Source organism: Mauremys mutica, chromosome 3 (genome assembly GCF_020497125.1).
Source record: "Mauremys mutica isolate MM-2020 ecotype Southern chromosome 3, ASM2049712v1, whole genome shotgun sequence".
Lineage (NCBI taxonomy): Eukaryota > Metazoa > Chordata > Testudines > Geoemydidae > Mauremys > Mauremys mutica.
Window position 1 is genome coordinate 178,406,925 of NC_059074.1, and position 26,685 is coordinate 178,433,609.

Consider the following 26,685-nt stretch of genomic DNA (forward strand, 5'->3'; position numbering starts at 1 on the left):
ACCTGGGACAAAAGGGCTGATAACACTGGGGGGGTGTGGGGGGGAGGGGACAAGGAAAGTTTGCACTGCAATAACCATCAAAGGTGTGGGAATGGGCGCCTCCTGGTCCTTGTACCCTCTCCTGGTGTTGAGTGCCATGGATACCAAACTCCCCACCTCTCCCGCCTCATAGGACGGTTGGGAGAGGAGGATGTAGACCTGGGTGCTGATGGCAGCATAGGCACTCTAGCATCCATCTGCCTTTCTTGAGCCTTAACATGTCTGATTGCTCCGTCTTAATCTGCAGCATCTCTTTCTGTGTGACACGCTCTTGTTCCCTGCATGCTCTCCTGTCCTCCCTGTCCACGTCCAGGTTCTCAGACAGTGTAATCGTCCATGCTCGGAGCTCTGTCTTATCACTCTCAGAGGTGCGCATTAACTCATTGAACATGTCCTCCCGAGTCATCTTTTTCTGCCTTGTAATCTGGGAAAGTCTTTGTCACGGTGTGGAGGATGCGCCGATGGACAAGGTTTCAGCTGCAAGGAATGCAAAGCACAAGGGTAGTATTGACAATGCATACATTGTTTCTGATGCAAGGTTAATTTTTTTTATTAAAAAAATACCCCTCAGTACACTTCACTGCAAGCTGCAGTGTAATCACAACTGCTAGCTCTTGCAAGAGTAGGTTTGCTGCTCTAGCCATGGTGAGTACGGCCACAAGGAATGGTGAGAGGTGTTGTGCTGCTGCTTTTGTGACACATCCTTGGAATCACAGAGTGGAACTTGAGAAAAGCCTCCTTTCCCTTAGCAACCTGGATGATGCTTGAGGACAGGCACCAGTATAAAGCTCCCCAAATAGTTGGGTTATTTTACCAAAGTGACACCGGGGGGAAGGGAGATAAACAGGAAGCCACCACACACACTCTTTTTTTTCTTCCAATGCTGCTTGCAATACGTGGTGATCCCTTCCAACCACAATCACAGCACATTTGGGAAAGCATTGTTGTGTGAACCAGATTTCACTGGGGGATGCGGGGTGGGAGGAGGGATAGTGAATTACTTGTTGAATTGTTTGTGCTTAAGGGCTAGCATTGAAAACTTCCCCCGTTTCCCCTAGGTGACCCTATGTGATATCACTCTCCTGAGGGTAACAGAGGTGGCAAGGGAGCAGATGCTGCAATCGTCTGGGTACAAACCTGGTCCTTATGCTGCAATGGTGTGTGCTGCAATGATGCCAGCAGAGTTAGTACTGGAGTGGCATGGGAAAGTGTCCTACCGTGGTGGATGAAATAAGGCAGCCTTTCCCAGAAACCTTCTGCAAAGGATTGCAGCATACAGTACCTCCATGAAAGCTTCCTAGAACACTCTATGGGCCATCTCCCTGCACACAAACAGTCTTTTTCAGAGAGCGCTTTCCGCATAGCTGGAGTGGCCACCGATACCCACTACACCTACTTTATTGTTCAGATTAAACATAAAAAGTAATAGCATGTTACCCCTACAGTTTGATTGGCAATGTGTAGTCACCAAAGTTGCCTTCCCTGATATCATGCTCTGCCGCCATTTGGTCCCGTGAAGGGATGGGCTCCAGGGTTAAAAACATTCTTGGCCATCAGGGAGAATAGATCCTCCACTTCCCTGTCAACAGTGTCCTCCCCGTTGTTGCCTGAGGTCACCTCGGGCTCCTGGGAGGTATCCACGGAGCGTTTTGGGGTAGTGGTGGGTTCGCTGCTGAGAATCACATGCAGCTCCTCATAAAAGCGGCATGTCTGTGGGGAAGAACCAGAACGACTGTTCATCTCCCTTGTCTTCTGGTATGCTTGTCAAAGCTCCTTTATTTTCATGCAGTACTGCTGCATTTCCCTGGTGTAGCCCTTCTCCTCCATGCTCTGCGCAATCTTGGCATAGATGTCAGCTTTTCTTCTGCTGGATCGGAGCTCTGCCTACACAGACTATTCTTCCCGCACAGCAATAAGATCCACCACCTCCTGTGTACTCCATGCTGGAGTGCATTTGAGGCCTTGAGTTTCCATGAGCTCTCCACATGATCTCTCCATGCTGATAATAGGAAATGAAAAATCAAAAGTTCCTGGGGCTTTAACTCCTGGAAGCCAATTCATTCAAATTACACAACGCAGTGTCTACACTATCTCCATGTTGACGCATGGATGTCAGATCAAGCACTACACCTCTCACAGAGGTGGAGCACAGAAGTTGATTTTATGGACCCCTTAGGTCGGCAAAAGGGACTGGGTAGTGTAGACATATAAATTATTAGATCGACTTAACACAGCTTATGTCGACCTAAGTTTGTAGTGTAGACCAGGCCTGAGTCAAATCTGGTCAAAGGACTGAATTTTCAGACTCAAAATTAATCTTTCTTCTTCAAGTGCTTGCTCATGTCCATTCCAATGTAGGTGTGTGCTCACCCCGAGCACCGCTGCTGGAAAGGTTTTCCCTCAGTGGTATCCATTTTGTCAGCTCTGGTGTCTCCTGGAGTCATGCCCTCATATCACTGGTATATAGGGCCTGGCCACACCCTCAGTTCCTTCTTACTGCCCATGACAGTCGCTGGAACTGATGCTTGTCCTTGTGTTTTTCCTGCAAGGACCTCTCTCTGTCGACTTTGTTGATTATCTATAAATAGTTCTTTATCTTGAGTTTCAGTTAGTTAGCAGCGGACCCCACTTAGCGGGGTTAGCCCTTCCCCAGCACCGGGTATGCCTCAGTCCCCGTGGTTCAAGCTTGTGTGTTTTGGCATAAGCCGATGCTGGTTAGTGACTTGCATTCCAGCTGCCTCAAGTGTCTAGGGGAGGTTCATGTTCAGGAGCTTTGTACGATTTGCAAGAGCTTCAGGCTCAGAATGAAGGAGGACAGGGACAATAGAATCAAGTTCTTCCTTATAGAGGCAGCGCTTGGTCCCCCTTCGGAGCTGTGTCATGTTGACCCAACACTGAATACTTTCACTTCAGTAAGAAGTGCCCTGGTGTCTTTAAGGGTGATACAGTGCCATTCCACTATGGGCTGGGACTCCTAGCATTGACACTCCTCTCCAGTGCCATGGAAGACAACTCTGGCACAGGACTCTCAACACTGCTCTCTGTCACCAACACCAAGTAAGAATCAGAGAAAAATTGACCTGGGAGCATTCCCCAACCTCCAGGTCTGCAGGGCATATTGATGCTGACAGAGTGCGACTCGTGCCCGGCCATTCGGAGACACCAGCAGTGCATAAGGTACTGAGGCTGGAGTCAAGAGAAAAGCGCCATTGAATCCAGCACCTTTGGACTCTCCACCAAGAGTGAGTCATCGGAGTTCGACAGCCCTGACGCTACCATCCACACCGGAGGCATTTGAGGCAACGAGGGAGTTAATGTCAATCCCGGTACCACGATCTCCCACCATTTGGGAGCTAACACTGGCAGTACCAGAGGCGAGGGCCGCCGCAGTACCAAGACCCCAGGTGCCATCAAAGGACAAGCCGGACATGATGTCACAGCATCGGTCGCCTCCCTCCCGGCACCGTTCTCCCACAGGAGCAGACACCACTCCAATCGGAAATACCCAATGGCTGAGATGAATCAGGGTATCCTGCCAACATCCTGGCCACCGGTGCAGTGGTAGATGCCACTACAGTGGCCATTCTTGAATCTCTGGACTTTTCAGCCAGTTCAGGGTCCACAGTCCCAGAGGTCGTACTCTGTTGTATCAGAGTTAAGAGCTCCCGCACCAGCTACCTTGGAGCAAGGACCAAGCATTGGTGCCGAGCCTGGTACCGAACTGCAAAACCAGCACCACAGGACCCAGCCACTGCAGAGGGCAAGGAACAAGGCCCCTACTGATACAGGCATCCTCATCCTCCCCAATGAGTTGGTGGCGGGGACAAGTATGGAGCCTTCCCAGGACCACTACAGGGTATACCAGGAGCTCCTCAGGAGCGTAGCCTGGTGGAGCAGATCTCTGAATCTTTCCATGCCCTGGTAGACATCTTAGCAGCTTCAGGGCCATCGCGGGTGGCTCTGCCTTGGAACGATACCATTATGGACCCCATCAAGGCAGACTCCTGCGTTCCTCCAACCTACTGCAAAGAGGATGGAGAGAAAGTACTTTGTCCCTCCCAAAGGGTACGAATTTCTGTACACACATGCCCCACCAGGCTCGTTGGTTGTTTCAGTGGTAAATGAGCGTGAGCAGCGAAGTCAGCAAGGGCCGACTCCCAAGGCCAAAGATGGCAAAAAACTAGACCTTTTTGGCAGGAAGGTGTACTCAACTGGCGGCCTTCAGCTCAGCAAGCCCGCCTGAGCCAATATGATTTCAACTCCTGGAGTGCAATAGCAAAATTCAAGGAGCTTTTGCCTCAGGAGTCATGAGATGAGTTCTCAGCCCTAGATTTAGAGGGGAAATCGGTGGCAAGGAAGTCCCCTTCAGGCAGCTTTGGATGTGGCAGACTCTTCAGCCCAATCCATGGCTTCAGCTGTGATCATGAGAAGAAGCTCATGGCTTCAGTCCTTGGGGTTGCCCTGTGAGGTGCAGCAGACAGTGCAGGACCTTCCATTTGAAGGCAAGTTGCTCTTTTCTGAGCAAATGGACTTGAAGCTGCATGGTCTGAAAGACTCCAGAGCCACCCTGAAATCCCTGGGGTTGCATATACCGGCTCCTGCTGGGAAGCACTCTAAGCCCCAATCGACGGCCCACTTCCACCAACCACAGCAGAGACAAGACTACAGCAGGAGATGGAGTAGAGGCTATAAGAGAAGTCCTCCGTCCCAGTCCTAGTCTGCCCTGGTGCCTGCCTCCCTCTTCCTCCTCCAGTGCCCCCCTCCCCTGTGCCGTCCTGAGACAATCTGTGGGGTCTAAGCAGGACTTTTGATGGGATGTACCAAGACAATGTGTGGATCTGATTTCTCCTGTATTTGTGGACCGGTTAGGATTACAAGCGTGCTTCTATCAGGCGTGGGCCTGCATTACTTCAAATCTCTGGGTGCTATGCACAATAGAACTAGGATATACCCTTCAAGTCAGTTGTTCACCTCCTTCCCATCCCTCTTCAAGGACTTTCTCACAAGCAACTTCTGGCCCAGAAGGTGCAGTTGCTTCTAAGGGTGGGAGCAGGGGAAGAGGTTCCACCAGAGCTAAGAGGGCCAGGGGTTCTACTACATTTGAACTGCTGGCAGTGTGCTCTCTGCTCTATCTGGAATGTGTCCTCCCTGGCCATCATTACTTCAGAAGGGTCTCAGAGATCCAAGCCCTTACTTCAGAACCACCATTCACAGTCTTTTTCAAGGACAAGATGCACCTGCGGCCCCACGCGGCCTTCCTGCCAAAGGTGGTCTCACAATTCCATAGTAACCAGGATATCTTCCTATCCTATTCATTATAAGAAGCCACATGCTAACAGGGAGGAACAGACATTCCATGCACTGGGTGTTAGGTGTGCACTAGTGTTTTACATAGAAAGGACTAAACCCTTTTGGAAATCCACTCAGGTCTTTATAGCCATTACAGACAGAGTGAAAGGCCGTCCAGTCTCAGCACACAGAATCTCATCATGGATCACTTCCTGTATCCGCACATGCTACGACCTAGCAAAGGTCTCAGCTTCTCCACTGACAGCCCTTTCTACAAGAGCCTCAAGCATCATCGGCTGCATTCATGGCCCAAGTTCTGATTCAGGACATCTGTAGGGCAGCAACATAGTCATCAGTCCACACTTTTGCATCCCACTATGTCTTTAGCTTGCTGGGTGATGGCGATGTGACTTTTGGCCAAGCAGTGTTACAGTTAGTGTGCCAATGAACTCCAAACTCTCCACTGGTGCAGCTTCTTGGGAGTCACTACATTGGAATGGACATGAGCAAGCACTCAAAGAAGAAAAAACGGTTACTAGTCTTCTGTAACTACCGTTCTTCGAGATGTGTTGCTCATGTCCATTCCAAACCTCTTCCTCCCCCGCCCCCCATCTGCCCTTCTGTTGGAGTTAGCTTGCAAGAAGGAACTGAGGAGGCAGCAGGTCGGTGGGACCCTATATACCACAACTCTGAGGTGTGACTCCAGGGAGCACCAGAGCCAACCCAGCTGATACCTCTGAGAGGGAAACTTTCCAGCAGCAGAGTTCAGAGCGAGTAGACACCTATGTTGGAATGAACATGAGCAACACATCTTGAAGAACAACAGTTACAGAAAATTAGTAACCATTTTTTTCAAGTTCCTAAGTAACTTAAATGCATCCAGCTTAAAAGCCAGATGTTGATTTGAGTAAACATAGCATCTCATTGGAGAACAGATAGGCCGTAAGTATTCTGACCATCAAAGCAGTACTCTGTGTTTTAAAAATGTTGAGAAATTTGGCTTCTAGGAAACTACTAATGCTCAGGATGCACAAACCAAAGAAAGTCAAACTCAAATGGTGATTTTAATGTATGTGTGCTCTTGAGAACACTAGTGGGCATGAATGCGAGGTGCATTACAAAGAGTGTTTATCAGCAGGTCTTCTAATTTGTGAAATTCTTCCTTTCAGTAAAGCTTTTTAAATTAACATTATATCAATAATGTATTAGATATATTTAAAAGTGTTCTATGAAATCACATGGGTTTTTTATATATATATATATATATATATAGTGTGTGTGTGTATATATATAATTTACAGTGCAGAATCGTAGTGAGAAATGTTAATGTTTCAGCCAGAACTGAGCCCCTTCACCTCTGGTCCCCAAATACCACTTCGTTCTGTGTCTTATTTGCAAAGGACAACTTATCCATAATGCCTAACTAAAAGTGCATTTTCATGTAACGTGTTTCTCTTCCTGGAAGGGCAAGAGGTCCCTCTTGTGTCATGCTCTTGTGTAAAATCTGTTTAAAATTGGGGTGAAAAGTCTCACTATTATGACAATCTAAGCTGTGAAAAGTGAATTGCAAGAAATTTTTAAAACATAAATACAGAATGAATATTTTAAATTGTGCGAGATTGCACCTTGTATTTAAAGAGCAGCACTTTAACCCTCTGCTCCCAGTGCACTGGCTCCATTCTCCAGCAGGTCTCTTTGGTACCAGTCATGTCACGACATGTTATAGTATTACAGTAAAACAAGAGCTGTGAGCCTAGATAACTTGTTATCCTTACTAATCAAAGCATTCATCACATAATCCCCCGTTTACATAATTTACAAAAATTGCTGTTCACTTTTAATAGTTAAATAGATTTGCAAATAATTAGATAAAACATATGTCCTTGAACTACTGAGGTAGAAATCAGCAAAAGCTATTTTGTGTAGTAATCTCTTGCAATCATGTTGTTACCATGGAAACTTTACTTTGCTGTAGCAGTAATCTTGCTTTTTCATTATAAGAATTGGCAAGTTCCAGTATGTTTCTGTAATTACCATAGCATTGCTTTCATCGTGTTATGTTTAATGAGAAGGTGATTTCAGTATAGAACCTCATTTCTGATAGTCTGTATACCTTGTCTCTCTGTTCTGGGCTGAAACGTAACAGACAAGTTCTTAGTTCTGAAGTGGATTTTCAGGTTATTTTAAGTAAAAATGCTAAAATTGATGGTTTTTCCCGTCACTTCTTTTGCCTCTCTCTTAATGGACTTCTTAAATTTCTAGTATTTCTGATGGGTTCCTCAGGAATCACTTCCACAGTTCTCGCCCAGCCCTCACGTTTGCAGTTTTGTTGTAGCTGTGTTGGTCCCAGGACATGAGAGAGACAAGGTGAATGAGGTAATATCTTTTTTTGGACCAACTTCTGTTGCTTGAAGGGACAAACTTTCAGGCTTCATAGAGCTCTTCCTCAGGTTTGGAAAAGGAGTCTAGCATGTTCAAGCTAAATGCAAGGTGGGACAGACTTAGCATAAGCACTTTGTAGATTACCTCTTAAAATGAAATGGTCAATTAACACCTCTGCAGTCGCAGGACAATGGCGGGTTCCTAGGCAGCAAGGTGAGTTACAAGTTGTTGTAATGGGCCATAAAACCCATGTCCTGGGCCTTGTCTATACTACACAGTTCTGTTGACAAAAGTCAGGTTGGAGCACACCTGAATTGCTGGATCTGCTGGCATTTAGGGGAGAGGAGGCTGTTCAGTCCCAGCTCCGCTCCAGTCATAGGAACTTCAATACCTATGGGCAGATTTCTCGTGGCTTGTTGGATAAGAGCTACCACCGGGACACACATCAGTGCCGTGTGAAGATAAAGTAACTGAGGCAGGTGTACCAGAAGGCAAGGGAGGCAAACCATCACTCTGGTGCTGCACCGAAGACCTGCCGCTTCTATAAGGAGCTGGGCGCCACCTCGGCAGCGACCCCACCTCCACTGGCAGGAGACCTAGGGATACTGTCAGAGGGAGGAGGGGGCCTGAAGACAACGGACAGCAAACTCAACCCCAAGGACAAAGTGCTGGACAAGGGGGTTGAGTTGGACGACAAGGTAGGACAGTTGACAGGGTTGTCTAGTACCATGGTGAGCCAGGACCTCTTCTCCACCCAGGGACAGTGAGAAAGTGATTTGTTATGTTAAGAGAGATGTATTTTACTTCTTTGCTGTGCGTGAACTAACAATCATACTTCTGTAGAAGCACAAGAAACAATACACAGATGTGACATTCACACATCGACAGATAAGGAAGTGACCAAGGCGGAGCAGGGAGGACATGTTCCAAGAGGTGCTTTAATCCTCAGAAGCCATAAAAAGAGAACGGAGGGAGTGGAGAGAGACCCTGAAGGAAAAATTTAAAATGGAAAGGCAGGACAGAGAGGAGTGCATTGTAAAGGACCAGGAGCAGATGATAAAATTGATGGAGGAGCAAACAGAGATGTTGAAGTCCCTAATCACTCTCCAGGCAAAACACATGCATGTTTCCCTCCCACCCCAGCCGATACAGAACTGCTTTCCATGCCCTCCCCAAACTCTTCCCACAAATTCCTTGCAACTTCCCGGAACACTTCAGTACCCTGTTCATGCCACCCCCATCGGTCAGCTTCCAAAATGATAGCTGGACTTACACACAGCTATGAGAGTCTGTACTGCCCTTCATTTTTGTCTGCCTTCCCACCAAGCCTTTCATGTGTGTTGTTAATTGGTATTTAATAAAAACAAACTCTCTGAAAGATAACCAGTCTTTCTTTGTCTCCTTCATGTGGTGGTTGCTGTTGGTAATAATACATAGTGGTGATCATTTGCTGACTACAAATCCCAGTCAGGAATCATCACAATTTTCATGCAAGGCAGCAAGTTAACAAAGCATGGCAGAATGCTGTATAGAAAGACTTGCATTACTAAGCTCATTATCAAAATATTGCTTTAAAACCTCCCTGATTCGAATAGCCCCCCGTTGTGCCCCTCTAATAGCGCTGGTATCTGTCTGCTCCATCTCGGGGGAAACTTTTCACCCTTAGCCTCACAAATATTATGGAGCATCAGCAGACTGCTATGACCATGGGAATGTTTTCCTCGTTTTCGTATAACCTGCCATAAAGGCAGCACGAGCGTACTTTTAGTCTGCCAAAGGCGCATTCCACAGTCCACTGTGTTCAGCTGCTCCGTGAATGCCAGAAGTAATCTGGTGGTGTTTCTTTCCATGACACACAAGCAGGTCAAGCAACTCTGATTCCTGTTCAGATTGGGTGTTTATGATGTACTGCATGACCATCTGCAGTGTATTCATAACAATGACCACAACAGTAGAGAACGGTGCGGGATCCATCCTTTCACACAAAGATGGCGGGTGCACAATAAACGGGCCATTGAAAAATGCCGCAAAATGCAGTTGGAAGCCCATGAATGCTGGGACAGAAAGAACTGCATCATGGGACGATCAACTCGCCATCCCACAACTCCTAGCTGCAGAAGGTGTCAAGTAGGACAATGGGATGGCTATCCACCGTGCACTGCTCTTCTTGTCAATGCTACAGTACCAAGTGTGGATGCACTCTGCTGACAGAAGGAGCGTAGTGTGAACATGCACAAGCAATATAATTATACCCATTTTGATTGTCGGCTTAACTCGCGTCGACAAAACTCTGTAATGCAGACAAGGCCCGAGATGGTCTCTCTGTGAAACTTGAAAGCTTGTCCCTTCCACCAACAGGAGTTGGTCCAATAAAAGACATTACCTCATCCACCGTATCTTTTTTAGGTATCATGGTAGATGACCAAAGGGACATAAACTCTAGTGTAATACCATGGCTCAGGATCCTTGGAGAAATATAGAGTAAAAGTAGGGAAGTGATATTGCCTGTAGCATTGGTGAGACCACTACTGAAATACTATCTACTTCTGGTGTCCACACTTAAAAAGGATGTTGGGAAAAGATGAAAAGTATTCAGGGAAGAGCTACAAGAATTATTTGAGGTCTGGAAAATACATCTTACAATGAGAAGCTAAAGGACCTCAGTCTATAGTTTATTGAAGAGAAGCTTAAACATGACGTGATCATGGTCTCAAAGTACCTACAGGGAGAAAATATCTGGATTCTTTAATCTAGCAGACAAAGGTATTTAAAAAAAAAATCTAGTGACTAGAAAGCTGAAGTTAGCTTAAAAAAAAAACCTGGAAATTCAGCACAGATTTTTTCAGTGAGGGCAAGTAACCATTGGAACATCTTATCAAGGGATGTGGTAGATTATCTATCCCTTGAAGTCCTTAATTGTAATTTTCAAATGATTTTAGTTCAACCACAGGTAATTAGGTTTGATATGTGAATTAGCGTTTGGAGTTCTGCTGCCTGTGTTATGTAGGAGGGCAAACTAGATCATTTTCATGGTCCATTTTTAAAGACTGTTCAAGACAGTCTGCTGGCCTGGGCAAAAGTTCAGTCTGCCATCCCCCTCCTATTCCCAGAACAGAAGTTCTCAATTGGGGTATGGGTGTGTGCAGTGAGACAAGACGCACCTCCATCATGACGGAGGGACAGGTAGGCCAAATCTGAGTTAATGGCATTGTAACCTGACATGCGGTGTTGCAGTGCCACTCAGGTTGGCCCCAGTTTCCCTAGGCAGAATATGCTGCCCTAGGCAGCTGCCTAGTTTGTTTATAACTTATCCATTCTGGTATTAAAATCTGTGAAATTGAAACATCTAGTCTGGGTAAATGGTCCCTTAAAGGGTTAAGATGTTTCATTAGTTGTTCATGGAGTCAATGTTAAAACAGCTGTTAAATGAACCAAAACATATAAAAAGTACATAATGTACTGTAAGACAAGGGGGGAGGAATAGCTCAGTGGTTTGAGCATTGGCCTGCTAAACCCAGGGTTGTGAGTTCAATCCTTGAGGAGGCCACTTAGGGATCTGGGGCAAAAATTGGTCCTGCTAGTGAAGGCAGGGGGCTGGACTAGATGACCTTTCAAGGTCCCTTCCAGTTCTAGGAGATTGGTATGTCTCCAATTATTACCTATTACCTTTACAACACTGAATCTAATTTATAGAGTTTTTTAATGGGACTTTAATTTTCTCAGTCCTGATCTGCTTTAGGAAAATGTCAAAATGGCAGCTTCATATTTTACTTCTTTTTTGTAATTTATATAGTGAAATGTACTGCTTAAAATCTTTTTATTACAATGCAATTTCCCTTTTAAGAAACTTGCGTCTTAGCTTCTTACAGCAAATAGTGCATTGGGAGTACTCCACTAAAACTTTTCATTGTGGTCTGAATTTTTTGTTCTAATTTTCATTATGTCATTAAACACTTATTACTTACTTTTAGAACAAGAAAGCCAACTGCTACAGTTTGACTCCTCTACAAAAAAGTGTAGTTAGAAAATTCTGATGCATGGGAAAGTATTCCACTGAATATGTTTCTACTCTGTAGCTTTTAGATCATCATATAGGCCTGATGGCTTATAGATTCTTAACTATGTGAGATGTTAATGGGCATTGCAGTATATATGTATAAAATTATACCTTATTAATGTGATTTTTAAGGATTTTGTTTCTAGGTGTTTCTTGCAGCAAAATATTGCCATTCGTAAGATTGATTAATATTGAAAATGGATTCTAATACAGTGAACAGTGATGAAAATGATTAGTTACCTAGTGAGCCTGCTCACTTTACAGCCAGGCTTCCACCTATTCTGGGACTTGCATTAGCACTTCATGTTTCATTTAATAGCTTAGTCCTTAAGAGGCTCATAAATTGCTGATAAACAGTACTGGCAGACTATTTCACTTCATACTTTACACTATTAATAACAAAGATCACATTTGAATAATATGCTGTGGAAATGTAAATGGAAGGAAGTCTCAAGAGCCTATTGTTAACTTACTATGTTTAATTATTACAGCACTTGCTGCTATACTTTATTGCTTTGTGGAGGTTCAGAACATTATGTTCAAGGATGTAATTTATTATAATCTGCTACATTGGATTCAGAGCGTTGGTAGGTGTTTGTACTCTAGATAGATGTGTGTTCTGTTTAGTGTAAGTGTAACAGTATGTACTTATCAGTAAATGAGGCAACTGCTGCCAACATTTTAATAAGCTAATTGGGCTTTCAGATTTTTAAATGTAAAAATGTTCTTATGGTCAGCCCATACACCTTGGTTTTTAATAGCAATGGGCCTATTATGACCGGACCAAATTTAAGATGACAAGGCAGAACCTATGTTTCTACAATTTATTAATTTTTTGTGTGTATTTCACTGATTTTAATGGCCTGTTAGGAGTGATGTAGTAACACTGACTAGGCGTAGCTGTTTTTGTAAGCAAACGGTAATTTAATTGTCTTCAAATATAATTAAACTGGTGAAATTATTAAAAAGATTGTAGCATTGTGAATTTGTGGATAATTAGTTGAAATTGATTTGGCTTGTAATTTTGGTAACTTAGTTACAAAAGAGCGGTGCATGTCTCTGTCGTATCTATTTTTACAAGCCAGCTTACTGATGGATTGACCAAGGCTCAAGGCAGTAAAATGAATACTGGAAGGCTACAGAACTAATAACCCAACGTTGCTTATAAACATCAGCAAGAGTTACAGCATTATGAAGAGTATTGTGGTAATTCAGTCTTAATACAGGGTGGCCTGGTAAATTTCCCAAGATTCAACTAGGATAATGGATATCATGAATATAAAAATTCTTAAACTTGCATACCTCCAAGATGTTCATCCTATGCTATGGATTATAAAGGTTTCATATGTAGCAAGGAAAGAAATAAAACACTTTGGATAAAGGTATACTTTCCCCTGTGTAAACTGATCTTAGTGTACCGATTTCATTAATGGACAAAGCAGGTATCTCTATAATAGTTGTACTATTTTTATATTCTCTATAAAAGCACAGTAGCATTATTATAAATTGTTCTGGATTATATATTTATCACACATGACTATTTTTCAGAATTCAAAATCAGTTGCTGTTTTAGCTTACAACACAAGTTTGACACTGAAATTTTATTGTTTGCTGCAGTCATGGATCACTAATTTTGTCTACCTGTGTAAAGACAGTTTTAAAATTGTAAATGAATATTGTTTATTGCTTTATATGTGACACTTTAATATACTAATTGTATTTAATGACCTACTAAGATGAGGTGATAAAAACTTGAAAGACCTTTCTCAAGCACAGTATGGCAAGGTAATCCAGCTGATAAGTCCAAAGGGCAGTAATAAAAGTCAGCCATGAATGTTTGCTGTAGAAATTGATGTAGCTGATGTTTCTGCTCCTAGGTGAGAGAAATGGCTGCTACCACACTGAGTGGTCTGCTACAGTGCAACTTCCTCACTATGGATAGCCCTGTGCAGGCTCACTTTGAACAGCTCTGCAAGACAAGACTACCAAAAAAGAGAAAGCGAGACCTTGGCACAGTGGTGGATACCATTCCTTCCGCAGGTAAAGACACTGCTTCAGAGACGCAAACTGTACATTAAAAAACTGGTTCTGTTACTTTATTTACATCATCCTTAGACAACCCAGATGGCTAGAATAGGCTCTGCAGTTAAGGAGGAATCTTCAAGCAATATACATAAAGAAACAGATCTGATGTGTATGCAAATATTTTATAATACTTATAAACCATCATGACAAAATAGTTTTGTTTATAGATCTGACTTTTTTCGTGTATGTTTGTATTGCTCCTAGCACAATGGGGGGGTCCCAATCCCAATTAGGTATTTTGGGTGCTGATACATACAAATGTTAAATAACAATATACTACTACAGAGCAGTTATATGGCTAGATTAATAGGTTTTTGTGGTTTATTCTTATACCTAGGGTGTACTGCTTACCAGTCTCCATGAATGTACATGTATTCAGAGACTCGTCAAAGAGGAAGTGGTTATTTTACCAGTAAGTGTAGTTCTTTGAGGGTTGTCTTAGCAGTCACACTCCTCATCCACCTTCACCTGTGAGGCACCAGAGAAAGGAACTAAGTTAGAGCTTGCCCTCCCTAGAACTTTCAGTGGCATTAGACTGTATTTACATGAGCCCCAATAGGAACAGTTTACCAGAAAGTTACAGAACACTGATGTAGGCATTTTTGAGTCCACTGTGTGTAGATTAGCAGAGGCAGCCCTTGAACTGGTAAATAACCTCTCCTTTTTGATTCTTCACAAGAGCCTGTAATGGATATAAGAGGTGGAGATTAAGAATTCCCCTAGTATGGATGTTAGTTGCACTTTACTGCTCATGACAACTTACATTTAATGTGTATTTATTTTCGTACTTTTCATAAGTTAAAAATAGCTGGAATTACTGAAAGTGAAGTTTCAAGTCTGGCTGTGTTATGGAAACATATTTTGAGAGATTTGTATCCTGCCACATGTATATTACGGTCTTTTCATTGCAGACTTGGTTAAGCGCCATGCTGGTGTGCTTGGACTTAGTGCATGTATTTTGTCAAGCCCTTATGATGTGCCCACTTGGATGCCCCAGCTTCTGATGGACCTCAGTGCCCACCTTAACGATCCTCAGCCTATTGAGGTAAAAATAGTCTGATTCTATTTATTTTTTCTCTTTAATCTAAAACATGTCTATCATCCTTACATTAGCTTCCTGAAGAAAGACTGTGAAGGAATATGTGTGTCACAGTGTGACATTTTTTCTTCAAAAGTTCATAACTTTGCTAAATCCAAACCTGCTTTAACTCAAAGGCACCTTATGAAAGCATGCCAGTTCCTTGCCATATTTCTATTTCTGCCTCAGTCATTTCTACACTAGAGCCAAAAATACATTAAGTAGAAAGCTGAGAGTTTTATTTATAATGGGGAAATTCCCTTACTCTCCTTGTACTCTCTCTCCCACACACAAGGTATGTGTCTCTCTCTGTCTGCTATGCTGTCTCCCCTCCCTCCTGTTCATGCTGCCTTGATGAGAGGCTACATTAACAACGTGTTAACCCTTGAGGGCTCAGCCGAGTGCTAGTTCATCATTTAGCAGCAAGGCATTCCCTGGGAAATATCCCACCCTCTGACTTCACCACCTCAACCAAGCTTCACAATCATCATTGCTATGTACAGTATTAAATTGTTTGTTTAAAATATATACTGTGTATATATCTATATAATATATAGTTTTTTGTCTGGTGAAAAAAATTTCCCTGGCACCTAACCCCCTCCCCCCCCACCCATTTACATGAATTCTTATGGGGAAATTGGATTCGCTTAACATCGTTTCACTTAAAGTCGCATTTTTCAGGAACATAAGTACAATGTTAAGCAAGGAATTATTGTAGCTGTTGCTAGCACTCCAACTATACTATTGTTATTAACTATAGTGTTTAAACTTTGTGGAGGGGAATTTCCTGGAAAGAGCTAACCAGTTCTGCTAGGGCTTACTTTTACTGGATTACAAAAATTAAATCTGGAGAGTGTATATAATTATTTTGCCTTTAAGGTGCACCAAATGAGATCTGTTAAATAATAATAGGAGACAATCCTATTATTATTTAATATATCTCATTTGGTGCACCTCAAAGGCAAAATTACGATATCTCTGGAATAATAGACGATATCTCTGGAACGTGACACACTAAAAGTTTGATCTCCACCCATTTTGCAAGTTGTGTTTGACTGAACAAAAATTATTGTTTAAGCCTTTTACCATCTGTCTGTCCAGCACTGAAAAACCCAGTAGAGCCTGAGCCCCTACAGTAGCATGAACAAGATTGAAAATGGAAAGGCGGGAAGAAGATCAAGATTAATAAGGATTTATCATAGGGCTCCAAAGTTGGCAAAACAAAAAAAAAAACCAACTGGCAAAGGTTCTTTCACCATACGTAAGAGCCTTGACAACACTGATCTAGAGATATTAGAATTATATTAGAATTTAAAACTAGTTGTAAATTCTACAGTCTGACAGACCTGGACTGGATGAACTTTTGGGGGTCCATTCCAGACTTCCCAACTGTTTAAACGTATACAAATGCTAGTTTAGGAGTGTCATCAAAATATAGAACTACCTGTTGTTCTTCAAGTGGAGTCCCTGTGAGAGCTCCACTTTAGGTGATTGTGTGCCCTGCGCCTCTAGTCACAGAATTTCAATAGCAGTACCTGGCTGAGCCGCAGATGCACTCTCACTGTCTCGCACCTGCAGTGGCAATTAACTAGTGCTGTGCAGCCCTTTCACCCACCAGTTCCTTCTCAGCCGTCCTTGGTCCGAGTTGGAGCTCCAGCAGTGCGCTCTCTCACTTTTACCTCAGATGTAGTTGAATTAAATTAGTCAAGTAGCTTAGTGTAATTAGGTTAGTTGGTTAAGAACCCTTTATTTCTTTTTCTCCCCGTTAAAAAATAAATAAAAAATGTTCCTTTCATCCTCTTAAGGGACATTATTTTTCCTCACAATGCCAGGGTCGCCTGGCTTTAAACACTGCCTCTCTTGTCACGAGGCAATTCTGCTTTCTGATGAACACTCGCAGTGTGTCTGGTGCCTGGGGGAAACTTATGTGACCCAGAAGTGCACCCATTGCCACAGTCTTAAGACCCGGACAAGGAAAGTGAGGGATCTTAAATTGAAACTTATCCTAATGGAGAAGTCTCTCCGTCCCACCTCAGGCTCGGGCTCGCAAACTTCTCCTGCTTCATTATCACCGCAGGCAGCTTCTGACAGACCCCCCTCCTTCACCCTGAAAGGAAGGGACCTATCTCCTAAAGGACATGTAGAGAGGAGAGCTAACACTCCCCTTACCAAGACCGCATCAAAGAGGAAATGTTCCCCAACTCCATCCACCACATCGGTACCGAACATGCCACGGCTTAGTACCTTTGAGTCGGCAGGGATCTCCAGTACCATCAGAGCCACAGACACTAAGCAGGCAGGCTCTAAGAAGGAGGGCAGACAGAAGACCACCTCCTCCATCTTGGCACCGGCAGCACAGACAAAGTGCTCCGTAACAAGCAAATTTGCAGTACAAAAGGCAATAGTGCCACCTGCTGGCCCTTTGTTCAGTAGCACAGACACTGCACCGCAGATTGCCACACCATCCTCAGCATGCTCACTGTCGGCTCCTTTCCTGCTGGTACCACAAGGTCCCCTGGTACTCCCACTATTCTCTGTACCACCGTTCACACAGGTGCCTTCATTGGTAGCACAGCCTCAAGAGTTCCTTGCTCCGAAGAACCTGACAATTGCCCCAGTACCACAATCATCTCTCCTCTGTACCGATACTACTTCGGTACTTTTGCTACCACTCACTCCACCAGTTACAGCCGCTTCTCCTTTCTCTAGCGAGGAGGATGAAGATGAAGAAGATTGGAAGTTTTCTCCTCCCAACACTCTTCACTTATGCAAGGCAGTGTTCGGTCCGCACATCAGGAATGCCCTTAGCCTCTGCCAGGGTCTGAATTTCAAGGGTGGTATGCTTACTCCTGGAAGCCCCCACCTATTCCCTTCCCATTTCAGTGGGCATTCTGTGACCAATGGGCAGCTTATAGACTGTTTTACCCCAGATCCCTAAGTGGCACCACGGAGGTACATAGGCAGTCTTCACCACAGTCTACAGAGCTACCAGCTGCCCCTCCCAAACAGAGTGTTGAAGAAAGGGAAGACGTTTTAGCTCAGGAGGCAGCTCCTGACACCTGCACTTCATTGTCACTGGGTGAGACTATTATACCCCTTACGCCGACTGCTGGAGATGATTTCAGGAATTTCCAGGAGCTCTTCAAAAGAATAGCAGAGACACTCCAGATAACCCTAGAGGAGATCTCCGAGTCACGTCACAAGCTCTTGGATATACTTCACGTCACTTTCTCCAACATTGCCCTTCAGATTAACTCAGCAATCATGGAACCTGCCACAAACATCTGGCAGACCCCTAATACTATCCCACCCACACGTAAGAGAGCGGACAAACAATATTACATCCCTTCAAAAGGGATGGAATCTCTATTCACACGCCTTCAGACATATTCATTGGTAATTGATGCAGTCAACGAACGGGGCAAACAGCATTACTCTTGTCATAGGTTTGTTCCCCACTTTGAACTTTAGCGTCCAAAAGTGGGGACCTGCATGTACCCTTCTAAGCTTAAATCCTAGCTTAGATCTGATAGCGCTGCCACCAGCCAGAAATTCCAGTGTCTGGCACACTTCCTGTTCCCCCAAAACTTTCCCTGGGGAACACAGATCCAAACTCCTTGGATCTTAACACAAGGAGAAATTAACCATCTCCCCCCCGCCCCCTTTTCCCCCCACCAATCCCTGGTGAGTCCAGACCCAATTTCCTGGATCTTAAAACAAAGAAAAATCAATCAGGTTCTTAAAAAGAAAGCTTTTAATTAAAGAAAAAGAAAAAGTAAAATTTATCTCTGTAAAATCAGGATGGAAATGCTTACAGGGTATTCAGCTTATATAGACTAGAGGGACTCCCTCCCCCCTAGCATAAGTACAAGTTACAGCAAACAGAGGTAACATATCCTTCCAGCAAAATACACATTTTCAATAAAGAAAACAAACAAAAGACTAATCCGCCTTCTAGCTAGTATTTACTATCTTGCACATGAGAAACTGTTTCAGAAAGATTGGAGAAACCTGGTTGCACGTCTGGCCCCTCTTAGATCCAAGAGAGAACAAACAAAGAACACAAACCAAAGATTTCCCTCCAACAATATTTGAAAGTACCTTGTCCCTTCATTGGTCCTCTGGTCAGGTGTCAGTCAGGTTTACTGAGCTTCTTAACCCTTTACAGGTAAAAGAGACATTAACCCTTAACTATCTGTTTATGACAACTCTAGAACCACCCCTTATGATAAAGAGTGGAAAAGATTGGACTTACTCAGCCGCAAGGCCTATTCATCAGTGACACTACACTTCCAGATCGCTAATTATGAAGCACTTATGGCGAAGTATGACCATACAAACTATTCCAGATTTTCTGACTTTTTTGTCCTCTGGTATGTAGTCAATAGAGAGCAGTTTACATTGCTCATTTCCGCTCTTGGCTAGAACTGCCCTCCAAGCCTCTTTGGACTCTACTGACACCGTGGCAAGGGCCATCGTACACACAGCGGCCAAGAAATACAATAACCAGAGGTGTAGATAGAGACCGTCCAGACGTAGACTAAGCTCCTCCCAACCCACCACATCTCAACAATCAACCTCTAAACAGCAGATTTGAAGGCTTGGTCAAGGGCTTACCAGACCTCCCTCCAACTTTTGCTGCCAACACTACCTCCCATCAGCCATCCCTTTACCAATCGCCCAATACTGTTCTATCCAAACCGGCGAACCATCACTTCCAGTAGATGGGTACTGGAAATCATCAAGCCTGGCTATGCCCTCCAGTTCCTCTCCATCCCTCCTCCTCACCCTCCCATCCTGTCCCTCTTCAGGGACCCCTCTCACGAGCCCTGCTTGAGACAGGAGGAGGAGCATCTCCTACAACTGGGCGCAGTAGACAGTTCTGGTACATCACAGAGGGAAGGGCTTCTGCCTGTCAGGAATGGTCACCTGTCAGGAATGGTCTAGATAATACTTAGTGCTGCCACAAGTGCAGTGGACTGGACTAGATCTCTCGAGGTCTCTTCCAGTTCTATGATTCTATTCTCATTATTTTTTTAACCCAAAAGAAGTCTGAAGGATGGAGACCCATCCTCAATCTCAGGAAGCTAAACAAATTCATCAGAACACAACATTCAGGATGATTGTGTTAGCTACAGTCATTCCAGCACTGGAACAAGGGAATTGGTTTGCAGCCCTCAACCTGAAAGATGCATATTTTCCCATTTCTGTATGCCCTATGCACAGGAAATTTCTTCGGTTTGTACTAGGACAGGGCCATTTCCAATATACAGTACTACCCTTTGGCCTCTCCATGGCCCCCTGAGTATTTTCCAAAGTCCTTGCTGTGGCGGCAGCCCACCTTCACAAGCACGGGGTCATGATATACCCCTACTTAGACGACTGTCTAATCAAGGCTCACACTTGGGCAGAAGCCATCACAGTCACGCACCAGACAATGTCACTCTTCACCAGTCTCAGTCTACAAATAAACGTCCAAAATTCCACATTAATGCCAGTCCAGAAACTGGACTTAATCGGCGCGCATCTAAATTCTCTAGAAGCAACAGCATCATTACCTCTTCAGAGATTCACTTCTCTAACGAACCTCATCAATACCTTGGTGCACAGCCGAAGGATATTGCACAGCCCAAGGACCTGTCTTCAGCTACTAGATCACATGGCAGTGACCACATACGTGATGAAACATGCCAGACTGCACATGCGCTCTTGCAGTGTTGGCTCAAGATGGTATTCACACCACACAAACGCAATTTGAACAAACTTCTGAGTATGCCAATGAAGGTCAAGGACTCACTACAATGGTGGACTCACCCACACAACGACTGTGCAGGTGTTCCTTTCCTTCAGCCTTCTCCCAAATTGATAATCACAACGGATGCCTCTCTACTAGGGTGGGGTGCCCAACTAGGCAAGCTCACAGTACAGAGAAGATGGTCTCCTTCCTAATCAACACTCACATCAATGTACTGGAATTACGCGCAATTCACAATACCTGTGCACATTTCATGCCTCTGATCAAAGACAAAAACATACAGATCATGATGGACAATGTAGCCTGCATGTTCTACATAAATAAACAGGGAGGAGAAAGATCACACTCCCTATGTGTGGAGGCCATAAAACTCTAGACATGGTACATACAACACAAAGACACCATATCAGCTACCTACCTGCCGGAGTCTCAGAATATCACAGCCGACACATTAAGTCGAAGGTTCTCGAATGACCACGAGTGGGCAATCAACACCTGCATGATCCAGATCAAATTGCAACTATGGGGGTTCCCCACGATAGACCTATTCGCCACAAAATGAAACAGCAAATGTCCAGTCCCAGAGTGGGTCTGGGATCAGGATCCAACGATGATGCATTTTTCATTCCGTGGCATGTACCCCTCCTGTATGCTTTTCCTCCCACCCCATTGCTGTCCAGCGTCCTGAACAAGATCAGAATCGATCAAGCCAAAGTCATCCTGACAGCACCAGCATGACCCAGACAAACCTGGTACCCATACCTGAAAAAGACGTCATCATACCCCCGTGTCTCCTCCCACTTCTTCCAAAGCTCCTCTCTTATGACCTGGGTCAGACTCTGCATCCAAACCTGGAGTCGCCCCATCTCATATCTGGCTCCTCAATGGTTCCATGGCAAGGAGATAACGTGTTCTGAGGATATTAAAGACATTCTGCTAAACAGAAGGCCCACTACACAGGCTACATACATACATAAATGGAAGAGATTCCAGTTGTGGTGCCTAAACAAATCGACGCCACCACCTCTCCCATATCAGTGGTAATGGACTACATGCTGTACCTGAAGAAATCTGGCCTTTCAGTGAGTTCACTGCGGGTGCATTTGGCAGCCATTACAACATTCTGTGACAAAGTGGACAGCGTTTCAGTCTTTGCTCACCCAATTGCCAAAAGATTCCTCCAGGGAACGCGCAGCTTCTTCCCAGAACTCAGAGCCCCAACGCCCCTGTAGGATCTGACTTGAGTGCTTCGATCTCTCACAACTGCCGTATTCAAACCCTTGGCCACATGTTCTCTTCTACATCTTTCCATGAAGGTGGCCTTCCTAGTCACCATCACATAGAAGAAATTTCTGCTCTTATGGCTGTACCACCCTATATGTTTTGTTTTGTTTTTTTCAAAAACGAGGTCACTCTGACCTCACCCCAAATTTTTGCCTAAAGTCCTTTCTTCCTTCCACATCAATCAGTCTATCCATCTTCCCATGTTCTTCCCTAAACCTCACAAGGACAGGCAAGAAGCGATTTTCCACACCCTGTACATTAGAAGGGCGCTAGCCTTTTATCTTGAACAGACCAAATCATTCAGGAAAACTCCTAAATTGTTCCTCTCCACCTCGGACCGCTCCAAAGGCAAACCCATCTCTAAGCAGAGACTTTCCAGATGGATTTCAGATTGCATTCAGCTCTGTTTCTGACAACATGACCTACAATCCCCCTCAAGGGTTAGAACACACTCCACAAGATATGGATCCACATCAGTTGCCTTCCTGCATGATGTGCCTATTACCGACATATGCAACGCAGCTACTTGGACATCTCCTCACACATTCATTCAACACTACATCATCGATCAGGTGTCAGCCTCTGACACTCACCTGGGACACACCTTCTTATTATCCATTCAGACCTAGCTCCAAATTACCTCTTTTCCCCTGAGGGGAACTGCTCTACAGTCACCTAAAGTGGCTCACCCACAGGGACTCCACTCGAAGAAGAGAGGGTTACTCACCTTGTGCAGTAACAGGCTCTTTGAGATGGTTGTCCCTGTGAGTGCTCCACTACCCACCCTCCTCCCCTCTGCTTTGGAGTTCCAGTTAATTCCTCTGCGGTAGAGAAATAACTGGGAGGTGCGGGGGCTGCACAGCACTAGTTAATCGCCGCTGCAGGCACGAGACGGGGAGAGTGCATGTGCAGCCCAGCCAAGATTTCTGTCGAAATTCTCTGACTAGAGGCGCAGGGCGCACAATCACGTAAAGTGGAGCACCCACAGGGATTCACGTCTCAAAGAACCTCAGTTACTGCACAAGGTGAGTAACCCTCTCTTACATCTGACTATTTGTTACCCCAGTTAGGGAGACTTTCCACAGATGTGAAACAGTTTTTAAAATATATCAAAAATTAATACAGATCTATTTTTTGTTGCCTGCTATACAGATGACAGTAAAGAAAACACTGTCCAATTTCCGGAGGACACACCATGACAACTGGCAGGAGCACAAACAGCAGTTCACTGATGACCAGCTGCTTGTCCTTACAGACCTCTTAGTATCACCATGCTATTATGCTTAAATAGGTAAGGCTGTGTTTATTTTGGTTTAATTAGAAAACACTGCCATTTTATGATATCCACTCTAGCCATCCAGTCAAAGTGAAGGAAAGAAGGTCCCAGATCCAGGGAAAAATGTTCCCTCCAAACAAAGTCACTATCAGTGCTCAGTGGGGTATCTTCTGTTGGTTAAAAACTCTGCTTTTAGTGACCTGCTGTTTATCTTTATTGTGTAGTCCCTTATTTTTGTTTGAATGAAGTAAACTAAAAGGCTAGGACTTCAGAAGAAAAGAAGTTTTATCAACACTTCCTTTGCTCTCAAACCTTCTCAGCCCATAAACTGCCCTCTGCATTTCTGTCAGAGGAGCATCACTAGAGAGACACAAGGTACCTTGAGACTGAGCATACCACATTCACGGTGTTCCTGGTACTTGTTGACCTGCAGAACAAGGAATCAGACTTGAATTTGAACCCTGATCTCTTGCAGGGGAATGCTATGTGTTGTGACTGGACCACTATGCCAGCCAGCAAGGGAATTTTTTAATCATCCTTTTTTGCAGTATCACGAGAATATGGATGAAGATATAATCTTGTTTTTAATTATTTCTATTTCAGGTTCTTCTTGGAAAACATGAGGACCTAGAAACATTTCTGCAAAAATAAAGGAAACTCAAAACTAATTTATTGTGTATGGAACTTTTAGTCTTGGAAATTGTGATGCCTAATCAAAACCATTTTTTAAATACAAATATTAGGTTCTAACAGAGCTCTATTCATCACGAATTACAACTTCACAGGGAGTAGCTATGGGAACCCTGTGTTTTTCCGTTACTGCATCTGTGGGGCCAGATCATTACTTGTTTCAAAGCGTAATGTCATGGGCCTGCATTATACAACCTTACCACCTTCACTCTCTACTCACTGGCTTACACCACCCATCTCTTCCCATCTCCTCCTTTTTCTTTCTTATTCCATGTGCCCAGTCATTTTTTACATCAGTGCATTTGCAGAGCACACAACTGCAAGTCTGAACATTCTAAGAGAAGTGCTCCAGTTTTGGTTGACATTTTTATCTGATCAACCTGCAGGAGCTGGTACCTATGAACCTCAAACCCACCTACTCCCATGACAAGAGGCCAGGAATCTATTTTTCTCAAAAGACTTTTTTTCACTGCTTGCATTCAAGTACCCGTTAGGTGACAAACGCTGTACCATTTAATCCAGCTGAGAGTTGGACTACCCTTTTAAATCTTACCTTCTATGGAAATGTAAATATCCATTCTGTCCTCTGTAGCTGAGATCAGTACTATGGAAAGTGGGGCAATTTCCATGGTCTGGCCAAGTTTTAGCAGGTAATCTGACCAGGTGCACAACTTAAACCCATGACCATCTGCAGCTTCCTACGGGTGGAAGGCGGTGGATCTTTTCAGATGAATAGAGCCCATAGATATGAATTTTTTGCTATCAAGCAATGTTTTAATTCAGAGACTGAAGAGTAAGTGCAGTGTGTAAAAGCACTGAATTTTTTTAACAGAATATTCTCATTAAAAAGACTATTAGTCGCTATTTGGAGAAGCATACCTTGCGTAAATGGAAGACTGCTAAGATTGTGAAAGTTCTGTTTTTGGTTTTGGTTTTTTGCCTGCAACTTTTATTCAGAGACTGATATCTATTGGCTATTTAACGACATGTTTAATATGTATTACATAGATGTAAAAGACTGTATAAATTGTAGAGGCATTGCTTTGGGAAGACATTGTACAGTTTGCAACCTTTTACATAACATCATTGTGAGATTAATTTGTAAAAATTCACACTTCAATGTTAATACTATAGTGCTTCTGGCTTTTGTATCAAATCAAATGCCATTAGTGTTTTTTAAATTATTTTCTTTAGCAAAATATTGTTCCTTGTTTAAAAGGTAGAAATTTTATTTTGTTTTAGTTTTCATTTATCTCATGACTACATCTACAGAGGATTTTAATGCAACATTTGTGGCCATCTCTAAATGCTAACATCACATGTTTTGATGTGATAAGATTACAGAATGCAAGGTACCTCCTACAGTGAAATAGTTCACAAGTTGATGTGTTTCATCTTTCACACAACCTGTACAGTCTTCCTTACAGGAACACTACAATACGTTTTGAAATATCTACCTGCTGATTGAGTAACTCAATACAATTTTAAAGCACAGCAGTGTTCCTAGTACAGTATTTACTAAGTGTCAGCACACAGATGTAACCACTGTATAGCGTAGTGCCAAAATTATTTCAGTTGTGTACCTAGTTTAAAACCCAATAAATGGATTGTTTGTAACATCTGCATTTTTTGTCTTTCTTGAGCAGAAGTTCACTACTTTCCGAGTCTAATTTAGGATTGTCTACTCCAATTTTCTATGGGGTTTTTGTATCAGATCTATATGCATTGTGGAATTCAGGTGAATTCAGGTTGTTTATGTAGTGCAGCCTGTAGGTTGCCATTTTAAAATTTTGTGTATAAACAATAGTCTCTTTACCCATTACTGAAATGCACTACCTCAGGGATAGAACACAGCATCTGTTCTAACATCACACAGCATCACTGTTAAAGACAGCAAGTGAATAATACTGCATTCATTTGAAATGTGGGTATAATTTTAAGTGGGCACAAGGTAATCACACAAATGGAAGTTGGTCAAGATACTGAGATCAACACCATTCTATTGAGAAAAGTTCTTTAGGAATACTTAACCGCAGGTGGACACAACCTCTGTTTTATGACATTTCCTAGAATTAGCATTTCAACAGCAAATTTCCCTTAATACCTTACTTGAGATATTCAATCGGTACTGCTACAGTTTTGACCTTAGGTTTTCTTTTGTCCTTGCATTGATGTGCTAATGATGCCTGACCCTCCTTAGCTTGTGAATTCTCATGAGACCAGGGCCAAAGGCTTTACCTTCACAACAGTGAATTCACTAGTCAAACGGCTGTCTAAAGTCAAAGAAATTCAGATCTCTCCAATAGCATAAAAATTAACTTTGAAAGCACTAAAGATTGTAGAAAGCACATGTAATAAACTAGGCTGTTTAAAGGACAACACGTCAGCTGAGAATTGATGTAGGAAAGCAGCGAGTTCTGCTATGCCCCCTATGTTGGGTTTAGGGCAATTGACATAGGAGCCAGATCCACCAACTTTACATCAGTTGAGAATTCCCATTCTCAGATAGCAAACTGTAGCCAGATTATGGAACTGGGATAAAAAGCAAGCTGAGAATATGACCCTGTGCTTCAAAGATAATAGTAACTGTATTGTGGTTAATAAGCAACTAGCATTGGCCATGATAGGTGAGCTCTGCAAATCCATAGTAAATTGCTCAACTTGAAAATTCCCTAGGATAAAAATGTACTTGTGATTGTGCAAACAAATTTGTCTAACTATTTCTTCCATGGCTCATTTTAATTTTGTTC

The 26,685-nt window shown here is 43.5% G+C and overlaps 1 protein-coding gene and 1 long non-coding RNA gene across 2 annotated transcripts in view; one reads left to right on the top strand and one right to left on the bottom strand.

Moving 5' to 3' along the window:
- PSME4 (proteasome activator subunit 4) overlaps positions 1-25,552 on the top strand; it is a 230,265-nt gene extending 204,713 nt beyond the window's left edge. Inside the window, exons 44-47 of the mRNA XM_045009566.1 lie at positions 13,645-13,807; positions 14,764-14,897; positions 23,122-23,260; positions 23,849-25,552. Of these exons, the coding sequence (XP_044865501.1) occupies positions 13,645-13,807; positions 14,764-14,897; positions 23,122-23,256 (432 nt within the window). The 3' untranslated portion in view covers positions 23,257-23,260; positions 23,849-25,552. The remainder of the gene's footprint in view (positions 1-13,644; positions 13,808-14,763; positions 14,898-23,121; positions 23,261-23,848) is intronic.
- On the bottom strand, positions 21-14,766 carry LOC123366279. The gene is made up of 3 exons (XR_006578009.1): positions 14,423-14,766; positions 14,204-14,320; positions 21-516 (listed from the first exon to the last, which is right to left on the bottom strand). It is a non-coding gene; the product is annotated as an uncharacterized LOC123366279 (long non-coding RNA).
- Positions 25,553-26,685: the final 1,133 nt, after the last annotated feature.